Source organism: Microtus oregoni, unplaced genomic scaffold (genome assembly GCF_018167655.1).
Source record: "Microtus oregoni isolate MIOR12 unplaced genomic scaffold, Mior012 000054F_ref0000373, whole genome shotgun sequence".
Lineage (NCBI taxonomy): Eukaryota > Metazoa > Chordata > Mammalia > Rodentia > Cricetidae > Microtus > Microtus oregoni.
In genome coordinates, this window is record NW_024543830.1 from 14,056,612 (window position 1) to 14,083,170 (window position 26,559).

Consider the following 26,559-nt stretch of genomic DNA (forward strand, 5'->3'; position numbering starts at 1 on the left):
ATAAAAGTTTGTCCTGACTAAACATAGTGGCACATACCTGTGATTCTAATATACAGAAGGTATAAGTAGAATGATCATGAGTTTGGTGCCAATTTCAGCTCTATAGAACATCTAAGACATCCTGGGCTGCATGGTAAAAGCCTGTCTTTAAATGAATCAGTAAATAAAACAAATGTGTGTAGGTTCTTAACCATTATATCTTGGACTAAGTTGTTATACAGAAATAGCTAACTAATACATTTGGCTTTCTAGCAGAAATATCAAAATGAGTCAAATGTTTGATTAACAGTGATCATAAACTATTTTGTTTATTTAAGTGTTAAAGCAGTACCTTAACAGAACCTTATTTTGTAAAGAAATAACAATATAAACATGAATATGATTACCAGCTAACACAGTGGAGATATTAGTACTTCTGGGCTGTTCTCCATGGCTACATAATTCAAAAGCTTTAAGACTGAATGAAGATAGGGCAGGAATATTAGATAGTCATTTCTGAATGGATGGATATAACAGAAATCAATAAGATATTTTAACAAAGAAATGGAAACATTTCCCTTTGAAGAGAGATCTCTGTAACATTCCTATTTTCAAAGTCTATGTTCAAAAGGAAATGGGGTACGTCAATTATCCAGTAAATCTGACTCCAAAATTCCCTTCAGTATGTCTCTTACAGAGTGAAAATAGCATGATTCAGAGGCTAGAGACTGATTTGACAATTGTTAAGAATCTAACACTTAAACGTGGGCCTATCTTGTAGTACTCAGGGCTAAATTCAGGGGCTCACATATGTTAGGTCAGTATTCTGAGCTATATCCACACCGGCAGCCATTCGTGGATCTTAGGTCACAAGAGCTATAGGTTCTCTTGGCCTCTCATGTCCAAAAAATTCACCCAGTTATGTTTCCCCATCTTTAAGGGATATGGTTACTGCTATCAGGTGGTGAATGATTTTCTTCTGCTTGAGATGGGAAGTTCATGACCAATATTCTCTTCCTTGGGTATATAAAGCAGGAACCCACTCAAGGGAGAGATAAGAGGAATCAAAATACCAGGCAGGCAGGTAATTGTTTGGGGACTCATGCTATGGGTGTTTTGGTTTTCCAGAGAGAGATAAGTCTTTTAAGCTCAGGGCAATTGCAAGTCAGAGCCCTAAGGCCTGGCTGGTTTTGTCAATCTGGCAGTTCAGTGTCAGAGCAAAGGACATCCCCAGCACCTGTGAAAAGAATTGAGAAAATGTGAGGTCTTCAAAAGAGAAAACATTTCTCCCACAGATACTAGGATTGGTAACACAGAAAAGCAAGATTTCTATCACCTTGTGACCACTCTCCGGCATCACTCCCTTCTAAGGAATTTCTCTCTTTATGATTAAGGACAGCATTAGGAAGAAAATTGGAGCAATTGCAGTATGATGGAAATGTGGAAGGTTTTGGAAACATTTTTATCTTCTTAAGAAGTCACAGATGAGCCGGGCGGTGGTGGCGCAAGCCTTTAATCCCAGCACTCAGGAGGCAGAGGCAGGCGGATCTCTGTGAGTTCGAGCCAGCCTGGTCTACAAGAGCTAGTTCCAGGACAGGAACCAAAAAGCTACAGAGAAACCCTGTCTCGAAAATCCAAAAAAAAAATAAAAAAGTCACAGATGAGTAATGTATAGCCAGTTGTCTTTATTGAACAGTATAAGAAAAATAAGTCAGCTCTGTCCAAGCCTTAGGTTTCTTTTGCTTCCAAGCAGAGAAAAGGTCATTTAATCTTTAGCACTTAAGTAGGTCTTAAATAAAGTATAATATGCTCAATACTTTGGTAGAAAATAATTTTATGAATATCACACAACAAAACAACAAAATTTCCCATTCACTTGTCAAACCAAGTACAAGCAGAAAGGGAAAATAATTATAATTTCCATCATTACTTCCTTCTTAACATAAAAGGTCAATTTTTCAAAGTAACTATTTTATCATAATCTTTTCCAGACCAGCTAAGTGAGCAACTAATGTGGAAATCTGCTTAGCACTCCTAATTTGACTGTGACTCATTTGTATCTCTAAGGGCACATTAATTTGATATATATTCATATAACCATTTTTCTGTATGTTTCAAGTTGAGTTGATAATATAATAATTTGCTCCTTGAATAGAGAAACTCATGAATAACGTGACATTTATTGCGTCATTTTTCTTTCCCGGTACTGTTCTAAGACTGCGTGTTTTAACTCATTTAATCCTTGTGGGGATCCCAGGATGAAGCTCTTACCTGTATCACACATACACAGATGGTAATGATTCCAATATATAAGAAATTGGAGTGAAACCACTGTTTTGCTTTATTGTAGCAACCCTAGGGGAAAAATTATAGGCATGAATGGTATCATCCAATATGTCAACTTTATCAGGAAGGTTATCTGGGATGGCAGTTTGTATTTATTTAGTACAGAGACTGACATCAGATGTTGCAGTTTTATTTCCCTTTAATTTTTAAAGAGACAGACATAGAGAACATTGTCAGAGGCCTTCCTACTGATATTATCAGTATACTTGCACTTAACACAGAAGACTTAGCTCTTAACAGAGTTAAACTAGCACCCAAGAAGTAAGTAAAAAATACATGTCCTTATTTTCTTTGGACACTAAGAGCTGATCTAAAAAATAACATATGGGATTATAGGTGTTGTGATCTTTGGATCAAGGTATATCTCAATATTTGCTTCAGGAATCAGCATCATAACCTCATAAAATTCCAGAGTTGTTGACTGCTGGTTGTCCTGTGTTTTTTTTTCCCTTGGACCTGAATATTTTTATAGATTTCCAAACTCAGGAAAAGGTAATATGTGGTCAAGACAAGGTCTTAGGGATTTGGTTTATTGGAAGATGACTCTGTTTTCCTCTAGATGAAGAGAGCCCAAAAATAAGAGGAAAGGTGGTTTCTAAAAACTCCTTTTCCAAAACTCTCATTCCTCCACATGCCTTTAACTCATCTCACAAAGGAAATGCATCTGCCATCTCCAGGGAGAGAGAGAAGACAAGCAGTTACCTAACAAGCTATTCTACCCTAATCATGTAAATTATACTTTAAAAGTGAGAACTATCTTTTGTTGAATAATTGTCTAGAAACATCTCTGGACAAGTTTTACACACACACACACACACACACAGAGAGAGAGAGAGAGAGAGAGAGAGAGAGAGAGAGAGAGAGAGAGAGAGAGAATAGTATAACAAAAGATTCTTCATTGTGTCTCTTAAATGGATTAACTTGCTTCTGGATTTTCGAGGCTTCTATAGTTACTGGGTGTCGTTTCCCTGCTCCTTTTTGTTATTGTTGTTCCAAATTCCCTGTTTCTAGGTGGAAGATTTAGGTCCTTTGGAACAGTTTCTGATGTAATTAAGTTTGAACAAAAGAGCCAGTAACAGGAAAATTGCTAACAAAATTACCTGAACATCTGCACCTGTTGGGCACGAAGATGGTGGACCACCAGTCCAATCACTTGTGCTATTTACACCACAGCAATGCAGCTGAAAGACAAGTCCCCCAAACATGATGATTAGAAAATTAGCAAAAACCAACACAAACAATGAACCCTAAACTTTATACAAAAGGTATGCTTGTCTTTCAAATCTGACTCCAGAAGAAAAAAAAAATCAGAATGGGTCTACTTCTGCAGCCTCTTTGGAACTAAATGTTCCCAGACTATTATATCATTTTGTTCATAGAAGACATCTTCACAGAATACAAAGGACATGTTTGGCTTATATATTCATCTATTGAGTACTTTCTTCCCAGGAGGCCTTATAACACAGAACTAAGGCTAACCACATTGATTCTTGAGATTACTGAAAATCTCTGGACAAGTTTTACACAAACTACCACACACAGAGAGACAGACAGACAGACACACACACACACACGCAGAGAGAGAGAGAGAGAGAGAGAGAGAGAGAGAGAGAGAGAGAGAGAATAGTATAACAAAAGATTCTTCATTGTGTCTCTTAACTGGATTAACTTGGATTAATATTTAGATACCTGCTTAGATGAGAAAAGAGGAATGGTAGTTTTACATCTAGGAGAAATTTATGATCCAGCTATACTATTCTTAGACATACACCCAAAGGACACTGTTGTCCTACTAAAGGGACACTTGTTTATACACCTTTATTGCTATTCTATTTGCAGTAGCCATTCTAAATGTCCATCAATTGATGAATGGATATTGAAAATGTAGTACATTTATACAATGAAATATTATTCACATCTTAAGAAAAGTTAAATTTAGAAAATTTCCGGTAAATGGACAAAGGTGGAGACAATCATCCTGAGTACAATAGCCTAGACTCAGAAACATAAATTTCATGTTTTTTCTCTTATATGTGGATGCTAACTTTGAACGTTTAGATTATTTGTTTAAATTGGAGTATAGATAGATGCCAGGAAACTGGTAAAAGGGTATGGGGATGCTCTCAAGATAGAGGAGTTAGATAGAATTCTGTCATATAAAGGAGATAAATGGAATGGGAATAGTTAAGTGAGTTGGGGGATAGGAGGGCAGGGTAAGGGATAGAATACTAGGAGGGGTAACTAACACTAAAGAGATCTGGAAAAAGATATATGGAAACTTTTGCAGCAGTATGTTTCCATATATATATATATATATATATATATATATATATATATACAATTTAATATAAACAATTTAAGTGACGTTATCTGTAATTGAACAATAATGCCCCTACTAGACCCCAGACTAACAAATAAACCTTTGTTGGGGATGCTGGCCATTGGGGTTCTATAGACCCTTACATATTACAAGCTACTGCCAATATCTCCAGTTACACTCCAGAACTTGGTATAAGACCCTATTGATGAAACTCCAACATATGTGAGTCACAGAACATGGAGAGATCAAGCTGGATTGATTTGGAAGTTTGATACGTACTGGCTAGATTTCATAGTGTTGGGCAGTTCTGTATGTGCTACCAGAGGAGAAATGTGGCCATAAATCTTACAGACTTGTGATCCTGAGAGTTGTAATAATGATCAGCCTAGCAAGACACTACTACTAGTACTATCATGACCCAGATGCCACGGGAGTAACCATTAACTTTCTGCTTGGATTTAAGGCATCTTACATAAGATAGGACACATACTTGACACCATTTTGAGGGCCAATAATCTGTGACTGGATAGTCTATAGGCCCTTGGGGAGAACCTACTAGAATGGTTTTGCTAAAATGGACAAAATATCAAATCAGTTTCTAATGACTTATTACTATACCCATAGATGAGTGCATCACTTAGCCATCATCAGGGAAGTTCCTTTCTTTAGTAGATTTAGTAATTATCACAGAAACCCACAGTTGGTCGATGTGTAGAAAATGGGGTACTCAGTCCTAAGCTGACATCTATATTACACCATCTCCTCCCAGGATTGAGAGATCTGTGTGAAAGAATGAATGAGCAGAAAGTTGTAAGAGCTAGAGGCAGTGGAGACTAATTCACTATAAGGAACAGCATTTCCTGGGCACAACAGGGCAGTTTCACATAGGAACTCACAGTAATTGTGACAGTATTCACAAAAATAGAACAAACATAAAGGGTAGAATGGCCAGGAAGTTCCGTCCCTAGTTGAAGAGTTATTGGCAACTGATTACTTCCGGAAGGATAAGCAGTTTTTAAGGATATAAGGCATAATATCTGGTAGGTGAACTTCACTCCGATGGGATGACCTCACTCAAAAGTATATAGGTATCACTAACTGAACTCAGTGGGTTTATCAATAAAATGAGGATACAAACTTGAGTGAGTAGAGAAGTGGGAGCAGATCTGGGAAGAGTTGAGGGGTAGATATGATCAGAATATATTGTATGAAATTCTCAATTAATAAAAAAAAACGTTATTTTAAAAGAAGAGAAAAAGAAGGAGAGAGTGAGACTTCATCAAGACTCTAGATTCACAGTCCTTCTGGGAAGCAGATTTCCTGCCATCAAAATACCTGAGAGAATAAACCAGTCAGATACAGAAAATGGTAAAATCTCTAGGACAAATAACCTAATTTTTGTTCACATACACATATAAAAACACTATTATAGAATAAAAGAAATTTTGAGACATTTCATTTAAATGCAACATTTGGACCTTCTTATATCTTGATTTGTTCAAATCAGTTGAAATTTTTTGAGAAAATTAGAATAATTAGAATGAAGACTGTAGTTTGCATATAAATATATATACTATATTTGAGGATTCATTTATTAATTTATTTATGTGTATCTTCACTAAGCCCATGCAAATGCATGTAGAAGCAGGAAAGGGCTTCAGAGCCTTTGGAGTTGGAGTTCCAGGAGGTTGTGAGTCACTGGATTGGTGCTCTAACAAAACCCAGATCTTCTAGCAAAGCAATAAGTGCTTTTAACCACTGAGCCAGACCCTTTAGTAATATTGGGTGAGATGCTATCAGGTTCAATATTTCATTTTCTTTAGAATTTTCTAGCAAAATGTTTGGTGATTGAATGAGGTGGCAGTGACAATGTTGATATAAAGCTGGTGACATGTATCAAGAGATTTACTCCTCTTGTTTTGTTTTTACTTTGTTATGTGTCTGAAGATTAAAAGGGACTTCGAATCTGAAATGAAACAAATGAAGAGTTTGAAAGATAGAGGTTGTAATTTTTCCAAGTCCTCCCCTTTATTTTATGTTGTAATTTCCTATGTTACTATCGTCTATTCCATATTAATCCATCATGGGTGATGATGGTACTCTTGGGACGTATATCACGCCCGTACAAGGCTCGCTAGCGCATGTTTGTCCCTCGGCATTCTAAGGAAAGAATGGAAAGTTGATGTATGTTTGTGGGTAAGGAGAAGCATGAGGGACGTGACACTAGAGGGCTAGGTAATAAAATGTAATAATTTTGGTGACTGGGGAATAAAAGTAAATAAACTAATCCAATATGATTTATTCGGGTCTTCTTTTCATCCTGTTAGGGATAAAGCGATGATCTTATGTCAGTAGATAAAGAATGAAATAGAATGCAGAAAAATTTGAACCAGTTGGATTAACCCCTATAGTTCTCTGCCTACGAGAGCACAGACAATACTTTGGACTTTAGAACTGATGATCTTTGAGTCTGAAACATTAGGAAAGAGATGCTGGTTTCTGGGAACCAAACCTTGGAATTCAGCTTAACTCATCTGAGCAGGATTCTTTATGTACTTACATGTGACTGGATGAAGTCCCAGGCTGCCATGGTGCTGTTGTCTGTGTGATAATGTTGAATGCTGTCATTCAGGCCCTCAGCCACTAAGTTGCTCAGCTGTGATAAATCATATTTCATCAGAGAAGACATAGTAAAAACAAGATGTATTTAAGAAATAAGAGATTTCTAGTGGACCAAATAATATATACCCCTGCCCAAGGAGCCAGAACTAGGGAAGTGAGATGAGGGAGGCTATATGTTAAAACAAGCTGAAGGTTATATGGTTTTGAAGGAAGATATACATAATGGATGGACTTTTATCCTTCCATAACTATAGTTACAAAGGAAGGATGATACAAAGCCAAGGTCAAACCTTACTGAGAAGACTACCAACTCCATGGAGAGAAGTAGACAGGAGGAAGACAAGAAGACAAGCTTGCTTCATTTTCTCTCGTTATCTTTCAAGGCATCATTCAAATACAATCTTCATGACATTTTTTCTCACCTCAACTGCAATTAACTCTCATCCTCCTACTTCATTTGTATGATTTACTACTAATTTGGTTTTACTAACTTCTCCACCATGTATTCCCCATCTTAGTAAGAAGAGAGCAAGCCATGTTCTTCATAACTTACCTTTTGCTCATACACAAAGAGCAGGATGGCTAAGGCCACCTCAGCAAGGAGAATAATCAGCAGCAGAACAAAGAACTGTGACAAAGCAGAGACATGATCAGAACATTAATCCCCACTTCTGATCTACCTCTCTCTGACATGGGGGAAAACAGGTCTACACATGTGGGCATATGCGCGTGCGCACGCACACACACACACACACACACACACACACACACACACACAATCATGCATGGGAACTGCTCCTGCCTCCCCAGGGCTTTATAAGCCCTCTCTTGTTTTAGGAACAATATGTGTTCTTTTCCTACAGTTGGACTTTAGAGGGCAGATTAGCTACCCTCTGACTTTATTCTAACATTGTTGAGTCAATGTTTTAGCATCAGCCTAGTGAAACAGTTGTACAAAAAGCCAGGATGTTAAAGCATGAGTTTGGGTCCTGATCCCATATATCAGATCAAGTCTAGATCAAGAGAAAAGGTGGATGATGATGAAGGCTGGGAGGGAATCTGAACAGAGAGAAAGAAGGAGCCTAATCATAATTCTAAGTCAAATTTTCGTCTCCAAATTTAGAATTGTGATCCCTACATGACATTTATGAAAAAGCTTGGACAGTTACAACTATTCTTCACCTTTTAAAAAACTTAAACAACTATTTTGACTGCTTAAATCATTTGTTTTGTCCTGTCTCTGATGTTTACTATCATTTTATGTCTGACAAAGAACTGTTTGATAATAATAATAATTATCATCATCATCATAATTATTGTTATTGTTGTTGATCTTGGCTCTAGTTTAAGTGTTGATCTGCAAGAGAAGATTGAACACATGACTTAAAGGATAACTGGGATGCAAACATATCAACCTCTTTCCTTAGTACACTAGAAAAATTGTATCTTTTCTACTCCAATGCCAGTAGGTAAAATCTAAGCCTGATAATATTCCTCAGGCTGATTATTTGACAGGGAACTGCTACAAATCTCTCTTTTTCTTGTATTCAAGCTCCTTACCTAAATTGTGTAACTCCTACTATGAAGGCTACTTTGTGCATGAGTTAAGGAAGAATTCTACATCGTTGGGGAGGGTCACTATGTTCAGAAGAACCTACTCATTATTTTTCATCAGTTAATTACTACGCTCAGATTTCAAAGATCTTGGATCTTGATGTCTTGGAAATTTTGAAAGGCTTTAGGAGATTACTGGAATTGGACTATATTTTATATCCTGATATTAACATGACACATATGGGGCAAGAAAGTTATGGTTCAAAGTGATGTGTGTATATATGAAATTGACAAGCGATGGTCTGTGTTGGTTGGTTTTTATTGTAAACTTGGCACAACCTAGAATCAAAAGGGAAAGGAACTTTAATTGAGGAATTATCTAGGTCAGTCTGGCCAGTGGAGATGTCTTCCGGGGTTGCTTTTATTTTGACTGTTATGGGCTCAACTCATTGTGGATACATTATTCTCTAAACTGTCATCTAAGTTGTAAAAGAATGAAGAAAAGCAGTAAGTAAGCAAAAATTCTGTGCTTATTACCTCTCTGCTTTTCTTTTTCCAAAACAAGGCTTCTTTGTGTAGCTCTGGCTATCCTGGAACTTGATCTGTAGACTAGGCTGGCCTCACACTCAGAGATCCCTCTGCTTCTGCCTCCTGAGTGCTGGAACTAAAGGCATGCACCACCACTACTTTCTTATCCCTCTCAGTTCTTTAATTATATATATCATCCAAAAGTAATCTACCATGAAACATATCATCCTGGACTTGAGCCGTCATCTATCCCAACTCAGAATATCACAGGACTCACCGACATAAGCAGGCACTTGTTTTCCTTGATTGAGCCCATGCAGCCCAAGAAGGCAACCACCATGATAATGGAGCCCACAATGACGAGTACATTGCCCAGTGTCAGGAAGGGAAGGTTACGGAAGAGCACTCCATAGGTGTTTTGGACCAGGAGGTAGATACCAAAACCCAAAATGCAGCAGCCACAGACCTGAAAGGAAAAATTCCATAGCATTCTAAGGTGAACGTAATTCTTTGTTTTTTTTAATTGTTTCTATTGTGTTATATGTTTTTCTCCACACCCCTCCTCTCCTCCCCCTCCCCTTCTACCCTCTCTCATGATCCCCACACTCCCTATTTACTCAGGAGATCTTGTGTTTTTCTACTTCCCATGCAGATTAGATCAATGTATGTCTCTCTTAAGGTCCTCTTTGCTGTCTAGGTTCTCTGGGATTGTAAACTGTAGGCTGGTTTTTGTTTGCTTTATATCTAAAAGTCACTTATAAAAGAGTACATATGATATTTGTCTTTCTGGGTCTGGGTTACCTCACTCAACATGATATTTTCTATATCCATCCATTTACCCACCAATTTTAAGATGTCATTATTTTTTCTGCTGTGTAGTACTCCATTGTATAAATGTACCACATCTTCTTTATCCATTCTTTTATCGAGGTTGTTTCCAGGTTCTGTGACAAATAATGTTGCTATGAACATAGTTGAGCACATGTCCTAGTGGTATTATACCCAAAAGTGGTATTGCTGGGTGTATGCCTAATTTTTTGAAAAATCACCATGCTGAGATTCAAAGCAGCTGTACCAGTTTGAACTCCCACCAGCAATGCAGAAGTGTTCCATTTACCCTACGTCCTCTCCAGCATAAGCTGTCATCAGTGCTTTTGATCTTGACCATGCTTACAGGTATAAGATGGAATCTCAGCATTGTTTTGATTTGCATTTCTCTGATGGCTAAGGATGTTGAGCATTTCTTTAAGTGTCTTTCAGCCATTTTAGATTCCTCTGTTGAGAGCTCTCTGTTTAGGTCTGTACTCCATTTTTTATTGGACTATTTGTTCTTTTGATGACCAATTTCCTGAGTTCTTTGTATATTTTGGAGATCAACCCTCTGTCTGATGTGGAGTTGGTAAAGATCTTTTCCCATTCAGTAGGCTGCCATTTTGATTTGTTGACCATGTCCTTTGCTTTGCAGAAGCTTCTCAGTCACTTTCAGGAGGTCCCATTTATTGTTTCTCTCAGTGTATGTGCTACTGGGGTTCTTAAGTATCTCCTAACTTATATTCTCATATCCTTGAGATCAGAATCATCTGAGGGGAGGGGGGTTGGGCTCACTTGAGACTTGCCTCTTTACTCAGTTTCCCATTATCATATAGAAATAACAGCTTCTGCATATGAAGTAACACTTGCATTTTTTACAACACATATTCAGATGCCAAGATAATGTCAGACCTATGAGGGATCTAATACTTTTACTACATATAAGTACATATATATTATTCTATATATAAGTACATATATGTGTGTACTAATATCTAGAATAAAGAATATATATGTATATATATATAAGAATAGTCTCATAAATACATGAGTACAGATTAATCTTACAGATGAAATGCAGCTGCTGAATTCAGTACAGTAAAACCTCCTTAAATATCTCTTTTTTTCATGTTAAATTACTAACGTGGACATATGTGTCTGAAACTTAACAGTTTTATTAATTCAAATTAATTATACAAAATGTTTCATTTTTCGGTCTGTGCATCAAGTATATTATGTACTTTGATCATATTCACCACTCTATTAATCTTTAAGTGATTTTTCTTTTCCATTTTCCCCCTCCTCACTCCTAATAGTCCCCTTTTAGCTAAATGTCTTTCTTTATTTTTCTTGACTTCCACACATGAAGGAGAAGATGCAATCCTTTTCTATATGGTGCTGACTTACTTCACTCAGAATAACCTCAATTTTCATCTATTTTCTTCATAATTCCATCCTCCTTTATGTCTAAGAAAAACTCTACTATATACATATACCATCTACTCTTTATTCTCTGCTGATGGATGTCTAATCTGCATCAACAATTTAGCTGTTGTGAAAGATCCTGTGAAAAGCATAGGGTTCAAATATCTTTGTAATAAGGTGATTATTTTTTCTTTCGGAGACAAAATGAGTAGTAAATTGCTAGATTATCTGGAATTCCAAAACTGGAAAAAAAGAGAATTAAAAAATGTACAAGTGACAAATGAACAATGGAAATAAGCAATTTTAAAAGAATGAAATATAAATGGCCAATAAGAATATGGAAAAATGTTCAACATCTTCAACTATCAAAGCTATATAGAGATCCCATTTCATTCTGTCGAATAGCTATCAAAGATAATTATCAACAACAAATGCTGACCAGGATGACAGAAAAAAGGAACCTTTTTACACTATTGGTGAGAATAAAAATAGCCTAGATACTGCAGAATTCATCTCTGAGGTTCTTTCCAAAAACCAGAACTTCCATATTATTTCTCTGTCTGTCAATATTCTTCCATGCGGTCAGGGAGTAGGAGAGTGTAGAGTTTAACACAGAAATTATAGTCCATTTCTCATTTATAAATGCCAGCTATTTGCAATATTGTCCTAAAGCCCCCAGAGAGAGTTGGCAGCTCCATTATTGACTGCACTGATACCTTTCAGTTGTTTTGTTGTTGTTGTTGTTTTGGGTTTTTTTTTTATTTTGTTTTGTTTTTTGAGATAAGGTTTCTCTGTAACTTTGGTGCCTCTTCTGGAGCTAACTCTTGTAGACCAGGCTGGCCTCGAACTCAGAGATCCATCTACCTCTGCCTCCCGAGTGCTGGGATTATAGGTGTGCGCCACCACCACCTGGCACCTTTCAGTTTTGTAGGCTTATAGAGACAAAAAGGCAGGCGGGAAGGAAATTATTGTTTCTTTATATATACATGACATGTTCCAGATAGTCTCAAGGTGTGCACAGTTCACATTCTATACTACATTCTTTAGCTGAAAAGAAAGGACAGGTTAACTGGGATGGAGGGGTTTTATTTCAGACATATTCCAAGGAAACACTTACCCAAAAGAGCAAGTTAAAGACAAACAGGACATATTTCAGCAATTTCAGGCTGCTCATGCCCATTCTGGGAGAGTATGACCTAAAAAGCAGAAAGAATAAGAAAAGAATATTTTAGAGGATTTGGCATTGTAAAGTAGCACAACAGACTCCAAAATGTAGGTGTTTAGAGTCAAAGGATTGTCACCACCATCTTGTATTTGAACTATTTATTTCTCCTTTGGAAATTGTCCCTAAATCTCTGCTTTCAACTTTAAAAATTGAAGCCCATGTTGAACAAGCATCATCTTGAACACTGAATGTTACTCCAATTCAGTAAGCAATGTTTGATGTTTCAGTATGCCCCATGACCCAATGATAGAGCTATTCTAACAACAAAGTGAGTCTTAGTGGCACAGACTAAGCCAATGCTTTTGGTCCTGTGTGATATTAGTGACTAATGTCTGACTGCTCAAGAAAAAGAAAGCCAGGGACTTGGTCAGTCAGTTCCTTAACTCTCTTTAGATTCATTACTAACTAAATTTGCTGTTGTTGTTTGTTTATTTATTTATTTATTTATTTATTTTTGTGACCATGTTTTAATTACAACATTTTTCCCTCCCCTTCTTTCCTCCAAATAGCTCATATACCCCTCCCAATCTCCTTCAAATTTATGGCCTCTTTTTTCATCAGTTGTTATTGAATGGTCTATAAACCTCTCCAGATGAAAATAGAAGGTCCTCTTATGCACAATTATCTAAGATATTTCTGTTCTAGATATGGCCATGGCTAAGTATTAGACACCTTCCAATAGATGCTGATCTTATAGCAAAAATAAAACACACAAATGCATAATGAGATGTTAAAAGGGTCCACAATATGAGCCCAGTCTTTTAAGTGAGGCTATCATTTATTTCAGCAAGGATACCACTGTGTAGATATATATGATGTATTACATGGTAGGTATATGCATATATGTGTGTATAGACACTAGAGAAGTACATATGGTATCCAATTCTGTCACTATGTATGTCCTTAGGGAGGTACACACACAGAGGGTGAAGAGGGAGACAAATGGGATGGACAGTGAGAAAGTGGAAGGGATAGAGAAAGAAGGGAGGGAAGGAAAGAGGGGAGGGAAGGGACAGAGAGAAAATTATGTCTAGACAATGCCCATCTAGGTAAACCAGGGTTATCTCTCATTTCAAGACATGAATATGATGGCAAATGCCTGTAATCCCAGTGCTGGGGAGCCTTAAACAGGAGGATTACAAATTTGAGGTCATCCTAGGCTACATAATATAATACTTGCTATATATATGCAAATTAGTCTGCTAAAGCTGAAATGCTTGAGATAAAAATACACTGGGACATATTATTAGTAGATATTATATAAGGAAAAATTAGTGAACTTTAAGGTAGTAAAAAATCATAAAAGGACATATAATAAAAATTTAAATGATAGAGCACCTCTAAATAAAGTAATACTGAATATCATAATTTGTATGTAATGGAAGTACCCAAGTAAAGAGAGAAAAATACTCGAAGAATTAATACCTTTAATAAATTCTGAAGAAGATTAAAATAATTTATTCACATGACAAAGAAGATCAATGAAATCCAAAAATAAGAAATTTATACTCTGTAGTAAAATTTAAATAAAGTATACAATCAATGTTATAAACAAAATCTTAAAATAGCCAAAGGAAACAAGATATGTTTGGCACAAAATAGTTAATATGAAGATAAGATTTATAAGAAAACAGTCAGTCCAAGAAAGACTAAAGTAATGCATTTAAAACACTAAGATGCACCCCAGAAAAATCACATCAGGATTTTATAATCAGTAAAAAAAAATTGGAAAAACTAAGAAAAAGCAAAGAATATAATATACATATGAGATTTGTTCATGATATTAAAAAGACATAACTATAACATGTACAAAAGCTAAGGGAATTTCTTCTCAGCAGATCCACACTACAAGAAGCATTTAGGGAAATCCTCTAGGCGAATTGTTAGACCATAGGCAAGACGAACGTTACTGCACAGATAAGTAGACCATGTATTCTTGCTAGTTGTGATTTGAATCTCAAATGACCCCTAAAGAATCATGTGTTAAATGAAGACTTGGTCCCCAGTTGATAATGCTATTTAAAAAGGTGATAAATTCTCGTGTCATCAAAAGGTGATACATTCTTTAGGAACTGCAGCCTTTTTTGAAAGATTTAGGCTACTGGGGCATGCCATTACAGGGTGTGTCTTTCTCTATCTCTCCTTCTATGTACCCCTGTCTCTCTTCTTTCTTCATGTCCCCCTTTCTTTCTCAACCATATGACAAGAACACTTTTGCTCTGCTCCATGCTCTCACCTCAGTGTTTGAACCTCAGAACACACCCGAACTAATGGCACCAGTGATCACACATTGCATCCTTTGAAACTGTGATTAAAAGACAATTTTTCCTCTTTTCAGTTGATTTCCTAAGGATTTTTGTCACAATAATGAAAAGTAAACTTCACATTATTTAAATATCTTTAATAAACACTGAACTGTGAAAAACAGTATTATATGAGGTTAAAATATATATATAAAAAAGAAGTTTGTAATAACAATAACATTGAGTCTGGAAAGGAAAAAAACTGAAAATTCTTGTATTGGATGTGGAGTATCATTAACTCACAGCTACTGTGGTTACATGCATTGGTACCCTACATGCATTGGTGCCCTACATAAAATTGCAGCATGAATTTAGGACAGCTTACAAAGTTTAGGAGCTGCTGGAACTTTCTGAATGCTGGGAAATAGAAAGTCAGAGTTTTTTGGAAGTATGGGCAGTTGCCAATGATCTAGTAGACGCCCCACACAAGTGAACCCATGAGCAGCATTGACTAAACTCAGATTTATAAAAAAACATAAGGACACAAAATTGGGAGGACAATGTTTTGGAGTGTTTGGGGATGGTTAGGGAGAGACAGTGAAAGTGGGTATGGCCAAATTACATTATATACATCCACAAAACTTCCAGAGAATACATAGAAATAATATTTTAAATAAATAATTATAAATTGAGGGTTCAGAAGGGGAGGGAGAAGGAATGTAAATACAGGAGGAAGGGGTTGGATGAGGGACAAAGTTGGCACATGCTATAATCCAAAACTTGCTTGCAAACTTAACCCTCAAGGACAGAGGTGGGAGGATTGACACGTGTTCCAGGCCAACCCAGGGTACATGATTAAAGCTTGTTACAAAAAAAATTACAAGTATTTTTGGAGTGGAATAGCAGGTTTGGGGGCATATGCCAATGAGTTGACTATTCATTGCTGCCCTATTTACAATAGGTAAACCTTCCTTTTCCTTCTAACCTTCCTCTTCCCTCTTGTTGCTTTGTCTCAAACCCCAATTCAAGTTATCCCCTACTGATCAAAGGGTTGCTCCTTCTGGGGCAACAAGTAGTCTGAAGGCAGATCCACACCTCTCCTACTGCTCCTGAGATCCAATCCCTCAGCTCATCACCAGCTCTGTAACTGGAAGCCTGATATAATCTTCCTTTCTTCTCTGAACCCATTACCAACAGATCAAAAAGACTTTCTCCCTCAACCTTCCTTTCCTCAACTCATCCCAGTATTACAGCCGCAAACACTAGTAGGTATTCAATATAAATGCACCAGCTAAACAGGCCAGGAGAAGAGGCAATACATAACCAGAGAGGAAATAGAAGACAAGGAACAAAGTATCTACCCAACAAAGACAAACCCAGAAATCAGCACCTAAACCTATACTCATTCCCAACTCAGAGGCCTAGATGCCCGAATAAAAATACAATCAGTGCCTCTACTAGAGCCCAGCTATGCAAACACAGCAGGACTTAAATATTTCAACATAACTTAAACACAAGAAAAAGAAACCTGCAAAACAGCTTTTATGAATATGATAAAGTTCCTTAAGGAGAAGATAAAGAAATCCCTTAGAGAAAGAAAATCTATATATTGACTTTTTAAAATCAATCATCTATTGTGCAATCAGAATTAGAGTTCATGGGTTTAAAAACAAATAACTATTAAGACTAATTTAGCTTTGTGGGTGGTGTTTTCATGCAAATGAGCAACAGTGGGCTCCTCGTTCTGTAGTTCTGAATTTGGTTTTAATACTCTGGACTGCCTGTGTACACAGCACATTAAGTCCTTAGAGACTGAAATTACTGCTTTTGTGCAACTGTATTTTGAATAAAGCCACCACAGTGTCAAACACAAGGACAGGCAAACTGATTGTGTGTTCTGGCTTTTTTTTCTGACTGCGGTAACTTCAGTTTTGAAAATGAATTGCTTTGAATAAATCCAAGAGTTGTTAGTAAAAAAAGAAATCCAGGAAAATACAGACAAACAGCAGATGGAAATAAATAAAACTGTTAAAGACCTAAAATTGGAAACAGAATCAATAAAGAAAACTCAAACTGAGGGAATTCTGGAAACAAAAAATTTTGGAATTTGAACAGGAACTACAGAGACAAACTTCATCAACAGAATACAACAGAGGGAAGAGAGAATCTCAGGCACTGAAGATACAATAGAAGAAATGGATTCACCTGTCAAATAAAATACTAAATCTAAAAAGACACCTGACACCAAACACCCAAGAAATCTGGAACACTAAGAAAAGACCAAACTCAAGAATAATAGGTATAGAGGAAGGAGGAGAAACCCAACTCAAAAGCTCAGAAAATATTTTCAACAAAATTATAGAAGAAAAAATCTTTAACCTAAAGGAGATGCCTATAAAGATACAAAAATCATACAGAACACCAAATAGATTGAACCAGAAAAGAAAGTCTCCTTGCCACATACTATCAAAACACTAAACATATAGAATAAAGAAAGAATATTAAAAGCTGCAAGGGAAAAAAACCCAAATAACATATAAAGGCAGACCTAATAGGATTACACTTGACTTCTCAATGAAGACTCTAAAAGTTGAGAGTGGCTAAACAAAGGTGTTTAGACTCTAAGAGACTACAGATGCCAACCTAGGTTACTATTCTCAGCAAAGCTTTGAATTAACACAGATGGAGAAAATAATATGTTCCATGATAAAGTAAAATTTAAACATTTAGCTACAAATCTAGCCTTACAGAAGGTGCTAGAAGGAAAACTTAAGCCTAAGGAGGTTAACTACATCAATGAAAACACAGTATGAAACATGAAAGCACAGCAAAATCAAAAGAAGAGAAGCACACTCATGTGCATGTTCACACACACACACACATACACACACACACACACACACACACACACCCCTCCACCAGCACTACAAACAGCAAAATAACAGGAATCAAAAATCATGGTCATTGATATCACTCAGTATCAATAGCCTCAATTCCCCAATAAAATGGCACAGACTGAAAGAACGAATATCCATCCACCATCACCAGGCTAAGAAGTTAGAAGTTAAGAAGTCTAGACAGTTCAGAAACAGTAGGAAGGAATCTACTATTATTTTAATAAAAACACATAGTATTAAACTGACTCCTAATTATGACCATAAATTCAGTCAAACTGAATCTGAGAAATTTCTGTTTTAAGTAGACAATAATTAACACAGTGACCCACAACTTGCCAAGGTACAAAGAATATTAAATTGATGAATGTTCAGCCCTAAAGACGGAACCACCTCCCTGTCATGGCTCATGGATCATCTCAGAAGAGGAGGCATAACGAAGTAAGAGCCTGAAGTGGTGGATGACTACAAGGAAACATTATCTCCTAGACACAGCAGGGCCACTGCACATTTGAACCCACATTGCTTTTGACAGGATGCACAAGCCCTACGCAAGCCTAATCCAGACCAAATCTCAACATAGAGAGCACACTATTCTACCCCCAAGCAGGGGCAATATTGACAATTATTAGGGGCTATGAGTAACATTTTACTCTCAGAGTATAGGCCCTGCTAAGTCAATCACTCTCCGATGGGAGACCTCATATCCAAGAATATTTTGAAACCACAAGCTGGTCTTGAATATTTTTATGAAAGGATGAAAAAGGGTAGGAAAGTGGGTAAATCAGTGAAGAGGTGGGAGAGGTAGAGAATATAATAAAAAGGATGTATGAAACTTTCAAAGAACCAATTAAAATGTAAAAGAATAACTATGGTGAGTAACAAAAGATAGATATAAAAGTGCATAATGCATGATTCCAGGTATATGATATTTAAAAAATGAAAAAACTGTAGAAACAAATCGGACCAGAGATTGCATGGAAAGCTAAAACCTCTTTCCTCTCTTTTACTCATGTTCTTTGCTAAAATATGTTCCTTTCTGTCCTCAACATTTATTCTGATCAGTTACTAACCATTTTTTCACTCAATTATATCATTTTTCCATGAGATATTCTATGATGTCTAATTTTTTATAGCTAGTCCTCACTCCTAAAAGGAGTACCTGCACTATCTCTGAATCTTTTTCATTATATCAAAATCTATATTACAAGCATCTCTTCCTTCATTAGGAGGTAAACTTTGAAAGTAGGCACACCCATTCACCTTTGAATTACTGGCACCTAGCACATCAGATAATGACCCCCAAAATTAGTAAGATTGTTAAACAAACAAATAGTTTTACCTCATTTAATAACTCCATATTCTAATATAGTAGAATAAACAAGATACTACAGAGTCAGTAGCCATGAGATTTTTGTTGTTGTTGTTAACAAATGATGCTTTAAACAAAGGAAAATAAGTTCTTTATCAACTATCAGGGGGTTATCAAGTCCTCTGCCTCCTAGAGTCACAGACGTCCCAGCATCCTTGAGTCCTATCACAACTTTTTCAAATATATATACACCCATTTTCCATCAATGACCAAGATACCCTCAAGCCTGGGTGTGTCACCATCGACTCTTACCTTTACAGAAAGCAAACGGGTATCCGTTTCTTCCCTTTCTGGTTTTCTGCTTACTTGGATTCTTGTCAAATTGAAGGATTCCTTTGCAAAATGGCCCTATTTTCTTATAAGCCCAGGCAAATGTCTCCTATCCTCTCTACACCATTACTGGCCAGTTTCTAAAACTCCCACTCTTGTACCATTCTGCGGAACTGACCCTGACCTAACAGTTAAAGCTGTCACTTCCACCCCATGACTCACAGTGTTTTCATGGGTTTCTTTTTTATGAGGAAAGCTCCTGATGTCAATTTCCAGGAAACCTTCAAGACTAAACCACAATGCTCTGAGGCCACATCCCAGGACCCAGTGCGGGAACCAGACTAAACACCGTTTAATTACTCCAAACAATGAGCTTGGGCTTGTGAACTATCTTGTAGGTTCCTAGTTTGATCTCTCTCTCTCTCTCTCTCTCTCTCTCTCTCTCTCTCTCTCTCTCTCTCTCTCGATCTGTAATTCAGCACCATCTACTCTTGCCTTGAGTGAGATCAAGTTTGGAGGTGGTTGTGGTTAGACAGAAACTTCAAAAGAACTCTAACAGTGTTTGAGCTCTGTCTATATAAAATTCAGTTGCAGAGGCCAATGTGTAGCTACAGCGAGTAGCTTTGCTTTTTTCTACATAGACAATTTATAAGATATTAACAAGTTACTCTCACGAGGCTGTGGTGGCACACACCTTTAATCCCAGCACTTAGGAGACAGAGGCAGGAGGATCTCTGTGAATTCAAGGCCAGCCTAATCTACCAGTTCCAGGATAGCTTGACAAACAAAAAAAAAAACAAAGAAACAAACAAAACAAATAAAAAAACCAAGTGATTCTCAAAAAAGCCAAAAACAAGGCAGTAAGGAATGCAAAAATTCCATGGTCAGAACTTTTGAAACTAAATAACAATTTAAGTGCCATGCACAAACCAACACTACTGCACAGACATGATGATGCCTATGGACCACAAGAACCAGCATGGCACAGTAACCCACAGGATACAGTAATGGCATTACTTAAGGGTAACAAACAGGTGTCTAATTGTCCTTAAGACTCACTGAACAAGAAGGAAATACCAGAAACCTAGCCAACTACCCAGGGCTAGTGAAGTTGTAGCTCCTGGGGGATAACCTACAACAGCCACTTTACTAAGCCAGCATAATCACTGACTGCATTCTAAATGATTATCCTTATGCCCACAGAGAAGTGTAGTCCTCATTCCACATTAGTTCAACTTCTGTTTTCAACAGACAAAAGCCATTAAGAAAACCACAACCCCCCAATACCAAAGCCCAGTACCAATGAATACATCTATGCAGCAACGCCCATACTTAAGGCTCTGGGATCATTGCAGAGAAGGTGGCAGAAAGACTGTAAGAGCAAGAGGATCAGATATGGTTATTTTTTTATCTCTCAGGAATGTTATAAGATACACACATAAAGTTTGACCCATGTGACTGCCTAAACATGAATAAAACAAGGACAACAATAGGCACTCTAATGTAGACTGAGGGAAAGCCCACAAGGCCTCAAACCTAGACAAAGAACTACAGGCAACTGAAGGATGCTGAGAATAGAAGAAAAAAATCTTCTCCAGGGAAGAGCACATCAATACCTAATACCAAATGGTCAGTCACAAAAGCATACATGTAAGTAGTAATATATAGACTGAACAGGTGTAATTATGTACGTATCAATGTGTGTGTGACAATGATTAATGACAAAAAAAGTCTGTGAATTTGAAAAAGAACTATGAGGGGTATACAGGAGGACTTTTGGGGAGGAAATAGAAGGGGTTTGATGTAATTATAATCTCAGAAGGTAATAGAAATAATTTAAAATCAAAAGTGAATGGCTTTTCTCTGGGGAGGACCTAGGACTTAACACAGGGCAGGGAACCAGGACTGCTCTGTGGACTGGAGAGGGAGGGGGAGAGGAGTGGGGGGAGGGGGAGAAGGGTGGGAGGAGGGGGAGAAGGGTGGGAGGAGGGGGAGAAGGGTGGGAGGAGGGGAAGGGAAATGGGAGGCTGGGAGGAGGTGGAAACTTGTTTTTTGTTTATGTTTTTTTTTTCTTCTTTTCGCAATAAAAAAAAGAAATCCTTTTATGAAGAAAAAAAAAGTGAATGGCTTTTATGTGCACCTCTTAATAAACTTGTTGTAAATTAACAATAATGTGGGTCTGTATGAGAAAAGTATACTTACAAAACTACACAATTTTCCTATACTGAAAATTCCTCATTCCTAATACTGCGTCATTACATTGAGGTCTATTTAGTCTGGTCAGGTCTATTTATAGACAGGTCAGCTTGCGTCAACTCAAGACAGGCAGACCTTGATGGAAGAGCGTGTCTGTTGCTGTTATGCTCCACAGATATATTAGCACTTGGGCCTGCATGTCAGCCTCATGGCAGCTTCAGCAAAGCACAGAGCTTTGGTGGACTTGCTGCTCTACATGTAGGATCAAGGGGAGTCAAGTTATCACTGATCTGCAGCTGCTTCCGGGCTTGACGAACCAGGTGGGAGCAGTGTAACTTGGTGAAGATGACTCACTGAGCTCAAAGCATAAAGATCATTGTTTGATAAACACAACTTTAGAAACAAGCTTAGTTTAAGTTCAAGCACTGCCGCTTACAATTATAGCCTTGGACAACTTCCTTAAGCTGTCAAACTTAAAGTTTCCTCATCTTTAAAGAGGCATTTAATATTGCCTTCAGAGTTGTTCTAAGGATTCAATATGATAGAATTTCCTGAATGGTTCCGAGCCAGAGAGGTTCAGGGAGTGCTGCATGAGCCCTGAGCTCCTGAGAGCTCTCAGGAGTGAAATGCCTTAGGGGCCGGAAAGGCTTTAATAACTGTTTCCCTTGCTTTGTTTCCTGGAAATACTTCTTTAAAAGTTTTGCCTTTTATAAGAAAAAGTTCATGATTTTCTCCCCGGAAATTTGGTCTACTTCCCTTAGCCAAGAGGACAACTATATGTTTTTCCTTGGGTTCACCTTCTTCCTTAGCTTCTTTAGGTTCACCTCTTGTAGACTCCGTGGTCCTTCTTTATGGCTAGAAACCAATTATGAGTGAGTACATCCCATATTCATCTTTTTGGGTCTGGGACACCTCACTCAGGATAGTGTTTGGGGGTAAAGGGAGATGGGGAGAGAAAAGGTAGAAGGGAAGGAGGGGGGACCTGGGAAACAGGAGAATTGGGATAAAGGAAAGGTGGATAGGGGAGCACGGTACCACAATTCTTGGTTAAGGGAGCCAGTTTGGGGTGGGCAAGAGACTTGACCCTAGAGGGGCTCCCTAGTGCCCAAGATGAGGTTCCCAGTTGGTTCCTTGGGCAGCTGAGGATTGGGAACCTGAAATGACCCTATTCTAGAGCAATACTGACGAATATCTTGCATATCATCATAGAATCTTCATCTGGTGATGGATAGAGATGGAGACAGAGACCCACACAGGAGCACTGGACTGAGCTCCCAAGGTCCCAAGGAGGAGCGGAAGGAAGGAGAACATGAGCAAAGAATTCGGGACCACGAGGCGTGCATCCACCCACTGAGACAGTGGAGCTGATCTACGGGGAGCTCACCAAGGCCAGCTGGACTGTGACCGAAAAAGCATGGGATAAAACCGGACTCTCTGAACATGGCGAACAATGAGGGCTGATGAGACACCAAGGACAATGGCAGGGGGTTTTGATCCTACTTAATGTGCTGGCTTTGTGGGAGCCTGGCCAGTTTGGATGTTCACCTTCCTAGATATGGACGGAGGGGGGAGGACCTGGGACTTGCCACAGGGCAGGGAACCCGGACTGCTCTGTGGACTGGAGAGGGAGGGGGGGAGAGGAGTGGGGGGAGGGGGAGAGGGGTGGGAGGAGGGGGAGAGGGGTGGGAGGAGGGGGAGAAGGGTGGGAGGAGGGGAGGGGAGGTGGGGGACTGGGAGGAGGTGGAAACTTGTTTTTTTGTTTATGTTTTTTTTTCTTCTTTTCGCAATAAAAAAATTAATTAAAAAAAAACAAAAAAAAGAAAGAAAAAGTTCATGAAAAGACAAATAAGGAGGATAAAAAAAATGAAGTGAGGAAAGATAGATTCAGATGATAGTGGGAAGTTGTCTCTTCCCACTAGGGAGCTCAGCAGGATGACACTAGCCACTAAGGGTGCTAGAGATCTCTATAATAAGGCTATTACTTAAGCTAGGACCAGTTACCCAGAACCTTCACACAGTCCAGCCAGTAGATGTCATATCATCTTTATTATCTTAAATCCATGAAGAATTTTGCAGTAAAACATATTTCTTTTCTACTTGGTGAAAATGGATAATCAGTAGGGAAGATTTGCCTCTATATCCCAACATAATAACTCATGGCTTATATTGTGAGCTCCTACTTACTGGCTTTGCAAGTATATATTTTCTCTTTCTGAAAACCTTTGTCCAGACAGTCTTCACAATCCAAATACCCAACCATCCTCTTGCCCAGCATCTGCAACCTTAGAGACCAGATCTAGACAGGTGTCTGGTTTCTACACCTAAGTGGTAGCTCTTCCTGATAACATCCCAAGGACAGGTGCCTAGTGCACAGAGCGACCTACACAGTGCATGCTTGTTGAGGTATAAGGAAGTGTGATAGGCTGACTATGAACACAAGCCAATATATGAAGAAGCCAAGATGAACACAAGCCACTATAACTAAATCAACACACTAATTGTTGGAATGAAACTTCAGAAAAAAGAATGACTACAACTTCACACACACCCAAAAATAACCTCTACTTTTCCTTCTGATCGAGGGAAACAATAAGGTTAAAGAGGAAGAAATCTGCCTCTGTGTCCCATTTCAAATCCATAGAAATCTATCGAAATTGTTGTGTCTAGATGTCAAGCATAGCTCTGCCCTGAAATAGACCCAGGACGTGTCTGTTCAGTAAACTTGCCATCTACTTTGAATTGCCAAGTAGGAGAAAGGGCTTGTGGTGCTTCCTGTGATCATGTGACTATTTTCTCTTGCTTAATTTCATTTCTATCATGCCTATGGCAAGGAGTGGGGGAGTAATGCTCCTCTGAGTGCATATTCAGTGTTCTGTAGCTGTAATGTTCCTAGACCCGGTCTGTATAATAAATTCATAACAGTGTCTTCTCTCAAGGAGTCTTTGGCAGACTCTCAAACATCTGCAATGTGTGTACATTCTCTCTACTTTATAGAAAAGAGCACATTGTATTGTGTTCTCTGTACCCCTCTGTCTGCCCGCCCCCATGGTAGTCTCTTTGTGATTGACAATCACATCAGTTATCTTTGTGTGTTCAGAACCTGGACACAATGCCTGGCCATTGGAGCACTATAGGGTGGTAGGGGTTGGGGAAGGAAAGCTGTAGTTTGAGGGCTTCTGGCCAGTTAGCGGCTAACCAGAGGGAATACGAAGCTGAGAAAACAACAGGGTTTTTCCTTTCCAGATCTGTCTCACTTTAACAAAGCTTTGAGTGATAGTAAGGTAGCTGTGTTGGCCTGAACTTTGGATCACTTCCTGTGCATACAGGTAAGAGAACGTTGTGTTAAAAGAGAAATAATCTTAACTGACCCACACAGGAAACCACATTTCAGTTCAGCATCTGCTCCTAATCAACAAGTTTCGAAACAGTGAAGATTCCGTTTTAAGATTGAGAAACGAAAGCGTTGCTGCCCAACAGATACCATTCTTTGGCCTGGTCCTCATATATGATTGACTGAAGAGTCCCGTGAGGGCAAAATTATTTTTGGACAAATTCTCCCTTCTTCCTCATTTGTCCTCCTTATCCGTAGTACCTGCCAAAGCAATGTCAGACTACAAGAGATGCCTAACCCCTGATTGTTAACACAGTTCACTAAAAACTGATCGTTATTTCTAATTATAAGGTTTAGTAGCCTCTGAGGGAAACTATGGTAAGCTGTCGCTTTCTCCCCATTTTCTCCCCTGATTTTTAGGTGAGTAAATGAGGTCACAGGGGACTTTCTTCTCTCTCCTTTAGATCATAATCAAAAGCGCTCTCACAGTTCCTGGACTAAGAAGGACTTGACACAGACATTTTGTATTGACAAGGGACGACCACGTTAGTCTCAGAAAATCAGGACCAAAGCTTGACTATTACTTTGCTGAATACCTGCAGCCTAGAATTAGTTTGGGTAGTTGTTAGTTAGTAAATTAGCAGCTGGAAACTACTGCTGTATCGGGTGTTGTGTTTCCTCTCAGCTGAGCACTTCATATGAAGTTGTTCATGTGCATGCTTCGTATATCAAGGATTAGTGAATATGGAGAAAGAAGCCCTTAGATTACAATGTTTGCATTGCTCTTTGAAAGCCCCCAAACTAAACATCCCCAGTTTTATCTTGGAATAAAAGCATTAAGCACAGTTACAAGGCACCTACTGTGTTACAGGTTCCTTTAAATCCTATTTTATACCAAAACACAATGGTCAGAACACTAACTTCCCTTATAAAATGTTTTTTCAGATGAAGACAATACATCTCTTGGCTACTGTTCTAAATCACTCCAGCTATTACCTCTCTCCCCACTTTAAAGTCAAAACTCAAGTTTTCTAAAGCACCAGCAACAGAGAAGATCTCCCCCATTTCTCGCCTCACACAGAAAACTTCAACCATCAGAAACCATCATACAAAGTAAGCAATTCAGTGCTACAGATAGGTAGGCTCAAAGATGCTCAGGCCCAAAGAGATATCAGATAACAAAGTCAATCCAGGTATTTCTAGCCTGGTTGCCTGAAGGAACTGCTGATCTAACTATCTGTGAAATCAGACATTTTAAAGTTACTAGAGAGATTAATGGGGACTCTTAAAGTGATGTGCCCCCACATGAGCTTGTTCGGAGATGTTAAAAGCTGTAAGTCTTACCTTTTGTAGGCAGTGTCCCTCAGCACTTCAGGTAGAATTTGTTGATTATCTTTAAGGTGGCCAACACCGGCTGGTAACAGAAGTCTGGGTCTATTTGTGT

General features: G+C 38.2%; 1 protein-coding gene across 2 annotated transcripts; it reads right to left on the reverse strand.

Moving 5' to 3' along the window:
• Nucleotides 1-293: 293 nt before the first annotated feature.
• LOC121437980 (leukocyte surface antigen CD53) lies at nucleotides 294-26,559 on the reverse strand. Of its 2 annotated transcripts, none has more exons than XM_041638136.1 (8): nucleotides 26,460-26,559; nucleotides 12,702-12,780; nucleotides 9,627-9,815; nucleotides 7,821-7,895; nucleotides 7,206-7,301; nucleotides 3,426-3,506; nucleotides 2,251-2,334; nucleotides 294-1,216 (listed from the first exon to the last, which is right to left on the reverse strand). In XM_041638136.1, the coding sequence occupies exons 2-8, from the start codon at nucleotides 12,762-12,764 to the stop codon at nucleotides 1,145-1,147; spliced, it is 660 nt and encodes a 219-aa protein (XP_041494070.1). In that variant the 5' UTR covers nucleotides 12,765-12,780; nucleotides 26,460-26,559; the 3' UTR covers nucleotides 294-1,144. The 2 variants fall into 2 exon arrangements, with proteins under 2 accessions (XP_041494070.1, XP_041494071.1); XM_041638137.1 differs by lacking the exon at nucleotides 26,460-26,559 and adding an exon at nucleotides 19,571-19,667.

What these genes read in the sequence shown, in the direction of transcription:
- LOC121437980 (XM_041638136.1), bottom strand. Translation starts at nt 12,764, where the DNA reads ATGGGCATGAGCAGCCTGAAATTGCTGAAATATGTCCTGTTTGTCTTT. An exon ending in TCTTTGTGTATGAGCAAAAG is followed by an intron (nt 7,302 to 7,820) that starts GTAAGTTATGAA and finishes GATTTATCACAG; the next exon opens with CTGAGCAACTTAGTGGCTGA. An exon ending in GGGACTTCATCCAGTCACAT is followed by an intron (nt 3,507 to 7,205) that starts GTAAGTACATAA and finishes CTTGTCTTTCAG; the next exon opens with CTGCATTGCTGTGGTGTAAA.